This window comes from Dreissena polymorpha, chromosome 14 (genome assembly GCF_020536995.1).
Source record: "Dreissena polymorpha isolate Duluth1 chromosome 14, UMN_Dpol_1.0, whole genome shotgun sequence".
NCBI lineage: Eukaryota > Metazoa > Mollusca > Bivalvia > Myida > Dreissenidae > Dreissena > Dreissena polymorpha.
The window spans coordinates 13,412,393-13,417,224 of record NC_068368.1 but is presented as its reverse complement, the minus strand read 5'-3'; the positions used below and the strand labels follow the sequence as shown (position 1 = coordinate 13,417,224).

Below are 4,832 nucleotides of genomic sequence, written 5' to 3'. Positions count from 1 at the left end.
ATTTATTTGTCACGCGAGTTAACGCTTACTTGTAAGCAAAACAAAAAAATGAAGTTGTCGGAATTTCTTACCGAACACAGGGAGTAAAAAGAGTATGATGCAGACACAACGTATTTATGCGGGTTCAAGTTTGTCAACGAATCAGAATTCTCAATGTTTATCGTAGTTCATGTACGCGCCATTAAACTAGTTATGACCCAGTCCGGAAGTAAATGAAGAAATAAAGAAGTAACTTACACGTGTTGTCTCTTGGTTATAAGATGCCTTAAAGGGGCATTTTCACGTTTTAGGTTATTGACACAATTGTAAAACAATGTTTCAGATTCGAACATTTTTGTTTTAGTTAAGATATTTGTGAGGAAACAGTACTACTGAACATTAACCATGCTCTAAAATATATTATATGCATCTTTTAACGATTTAAAAACCTGAAAATTATAAAGCTTAACAACGCGAAACGATTGAGAGTTCTGTTGTTGTCTTTATATTATGCGACACTACCAGGATCGCGTATATAAAGTATAAAATACCTCAGTCATGGTTTGAGGACGGATGGTTGTGTGGTCTAAGCGTTAGACTTTTACTCCAGGGGTCAATGTTTATACTCCAGGAGTCAGTGGTTCACGCCCAGATAATGGTTACTTTGCTTTATTTCTTCAATTGTATTCGTGTTAGTTTTATTGGAGCTCTTTTAGATCTAATGTTTACATTTATCAATATAAACTTCAATACATGCATAATTCCGTGAAAAGGTCCCTTTAACTGTAAGTGAGTGAGGCAACATTTTCTGTTGGTGTTTAAGTAAACATTCAGCGAATAACTTCTCGCTGAATCATACGCATTGCGTGTTTACACTACAGACAAACGAGTTTTTTTTAACATCATTCATATATATTTGAGGATCAGGATGGATCATCGTCTGCTGATGTTATTGCTTAGCCTGTGCCTTCTACCGACTGTGGTTGTTGGTAAAGTATTTCTATTTCTTTTTTTAATAATGGAAGTTGTAAGTTCGCGTAGGAAATATCTGAAATGTCTATTCATGTGTTTCTAACATATGTAAATTTATTTACACATTAAATGATGATTTCTCATAAAGAAATATAGCAGCATTGTTCTTAAAGCACTCTTCTTATTTTTAAAGGAGGTATACATAAATTACAGTCATTTCGTTAATACTTAATTGTTATTTCCTTTGTGGATGCGTTGCAAGATGCAAACTTATCTAACAATGTTAAAACTTATAATGTGTCAAGAAGCATACGTTAGTAGTAAGTACGAACATTGTAGGACAAGTGTTAACATAAAATTGTCTTTTCTAACTTAATTATAATATTTAGAGCAATGCACTTATGAAATTCTTCTTACTCTATGTAATGCGTACCATTATTTAACAGTTTTGTATATGCACATACCATGCAGCTTGTAAGTTAACAATTACATGCGATTTTATGTGATGTAGTTTTTGTAAAATAATCACGCTATAATATTCATGTTGTTACTGATGTTTAGAATTTTTATCATGTGAAATAACAATACACTTGCTTTTCATAATCTCATGTTCATGTATCTTGCAGGGCTACAGTGTCCGTCTTGCACTTACGCGGCCATCCCTACGAATATTAAAAGCTACATAAGAACAGTCAACGAGAGTATTCTTAGCTTGTTCCAGGATGAACCATGTTCCCATCCAATTAATGGACCCACTACAGGGGTAGATAATTTCTTTCTATGATGTGCTTCCACTATCCCGTATTTAATAACCTGTGTTCCCAAGCAATTTAGAATATATATTAAAAAAACACTCGATTGTAAGTATGATATATAAATCTTAAAATATACTTAAACAAAAGTTGTGTAAAATCACGGAGACCTAAGCTGTTGTCATTTTGCAGATAAATGAGGTGGCATGCGCCCCACCAGAGGGAAAGATCGCTCGGTGCAGCTTCCACAATGGGTCAATAGAAGTGGAGGCGTTTTCTGGGAGTAATTGGCCATTCGAGTCTTACAAAATTGTAGCTTAAGTAACTAACAGGCTTTATTGTGCTTAAAAGTCAGAAAATATAACAAGCGACTTTTAAACTTATGGTTGCAACCACAGGTAAAGTTGTGTAAATATTAAAACGAATGCTAGCATAGCGTCAGCTTGACTTTCTCATTTAGTAATAATTCATAGAAAGGCTTAAACCTACAATAAGCGTTTCTATTACGAGAAAAACATATTGATTCAGACGATAACAGGTATCTGCGATTGACGTGTTTACATGTACATTTACCAATATATCTTGAAGATACATTTCATTTCTTGATTATTATACTAATTTCCTTATTCCTCCCTCGACCGTCCCTTTCAGACTTGTATATATAGCGTTATAACGTTTTTTACATTGATTTTAACGTTTCTTTGTGCAGCAAGTCTTCACGCTGCTTTTAATTTTCCCACCCCACTAACGAATTGGACTGTTTTTACAGAGATATCCCTGCGAATCGTAAGTCGCGGAGGTTACTATTCCTTCCCCGAAAACGCCCAATTTTATTGGTTTCGACAATCTTTCACATACTGCGTATTAAACAATTACAGTATATTAACTAGTCTTATTACAGAAATAGAACCCCTTCAGATCTACCATCGCGGCTGTTACTATTCCCTCACCGCGGACGTCCCGTCCGATGGCTGCCACAACCGAAGCGAGGTTAACGAAGACAAGTCTATTCTTCAGCAGATCATACCTCGAGATTTAAACGCCGTTCATGTCGTCTACTTCAAAGGAGAAATATGTTTGTGCAGCGACACCTATTGCCAAACTTCCGGCCCGACTACCGACCAAACTACCTGTCAAACTACCGGCTTAATTTCCGGTTCCTCGTCTGTATTCGGTTCCGCCAGCTTCGTTTTGAGCGTGATTTCTGTACTGTTTATGTAGACCATGCTGTCGATCTTATGCTTGGAACTGTACATATAGTTTCACATCTGTATACATGAGAAACATTTATCCCATTATTCAATATGTTACGAACATATTGAAGTGCTTTCGTATTTTCTTTACTACTAATTATTAAAACGAGACTGTTCTTAGTTCAATATCTGATGAGATGAGGATGTGTATGTATTCATGAATCTATGTATGTTTTGTTTTTCAACAGAAGGAGGCAAAACCGTTGTTTCGTCAAGTAATGTTATTGTGTATTGAAAATACTGTATAGTTTATATACAGCAGTAATTTAATAGTGTTTTTTAATACTAAATGGGATATCTATTATATCTGATGAAATTTTAGAATGTTATCCTTCCGAACCTGGCATGTATCATATTCAGAAGGTAATGTGTTAACTGTTCCATAAAATTTACTCAATATTGTAACGTTATGACTTTTATTGAACATCATCTAAAATGATGAATATACTTTTTAAATTTCAGAAATTAATAATAAATTGCTAATTATAAAGAATATAATTTTGTAATCAAATAATATAAGTCCATTGTAAATTATTAAGTATAAATAAATTAATTTTGGAAATTATAAAAACATATTTTATCATAATGTAACGTGGTAAATATTATTGTTAATTACTATATATAAATAATAAATCATCAACAAATAACTACCGACAATTAATAGAATACTTGAATATTAGGAACTATTTGTGTAAGAAGATGTTCAATAAAAGTCATTTCGTTAAAGTATTAAATAATGGAAGTAGACACATAGTGACGGATGTAAATACAATTGTTCTGTTTCGCTTTTCACCATATTAATTTAGGACCGACATCGGAGGGTTCGAATGTTTTAACTTGAAAGTTTGAGGCGCCATCGATAAGATACAGCAGTGCTTGAAATCAGGCAAATCTAAGTCAAACAATTATTTAAAAGGCAGGAAATACCATAGTTTCGACATATTTATTTTTTCAAATTTGTATTTATGTTATTGTATCTGTAATGTGTTGAAGATGGTGTGGTTACAGGATAGCATTAAATTGCATCAGTAGAACATACGACAGTAGAGAGTAAGAGCACTCTTTGTTGAGCGGAAGGATTTGTACCGTTTACGTACAATAAAAATATCTTTAAAAAACGGCGTCTGTAATAATTACAATGCACAAAAGGAAAGGTTAATAAAGTAAAGATGTACTTCTCTTGCTTCAACGAGTGTTAATTGCTGAGCATCGGACTAATAACAATTTACATGTTAGTCAAGTTTTCAAACAATCATGTCAATCCAAAACCAGGAAAATATTAATTGTTTTCTACATTACTCTAAAGCTGTATGGACAGCATTTGAAGATAATCGTTCGTTCATGAACTTGAAAAGCATACCAAAAAGCTAGCGGCGTTTCTTTTTCGACCCCAGAGGGCCTGTCTTGATGTCCTCACGCATTGAGTAACGGGTACCAAGTTGTATCTATATATTTCGGTAATGATGCTTCGATTTCGTTACATCTATAAGCAGAAATACAGGCCCGGTGCAATATGTTGATCGAAATAAACGTGTTTTTTTGCAATGGCATTCGTTAAGAAATATTTGCTTTGATCACATATAATTCACACTTGTTTGTGACAAAAATATAACTCTTGTCACAGCGCCCGAAATATTTTTGCCGAATTTTTGTTACCCATACACCTTAATTGGCGTGATAAAATACGATTACTTTTTAATGTGAATGTAATGTCATTTAAGGCACAAACTGAGGAAAAGCTTCTGTTCACTTGAACAACAGGCCCTTTTGATAATTCTCGACATATATTGCCATGCTGTTCAAGAAAACATTCACAACTGCGTTTCACGATATCGTTCTTGAATCGAAACACCACATCCAAAAGGTGGAACAAATC

General features: G+C 33.9%; 1 protein-coding gene across 1 annotated transcript; it reads left to right on the top strand.

The window, feature by feature from the left end:
- The first annotated feature begins 800 nt into the window (after nucleotides 1–800).
- Nucleotides 801–4,145, top strand: LOC127857893 (uncharacterized). The gene is made up of 4 exons (XM_052394619.1): nucleotides 801–968; nucleotides 1,578–1,714; nucleotides 1,896–1,986; nucleotides 2,605–4,145. Exons 1-4 carry the CDS (start codon nucleotides 908–910, stop codon nucleotides 2,922–2,924), a joined length of 609 nt encoding a protein of 202 aa, XP_052250579.1. The 5' UTR covers nucleotides 801–907; the 3' UTR covers nucleotides 2,925–4,145.
- The last annotated feature ends 687 nt before the right edge of the window (nucleotides 4,146–4,832 follow it).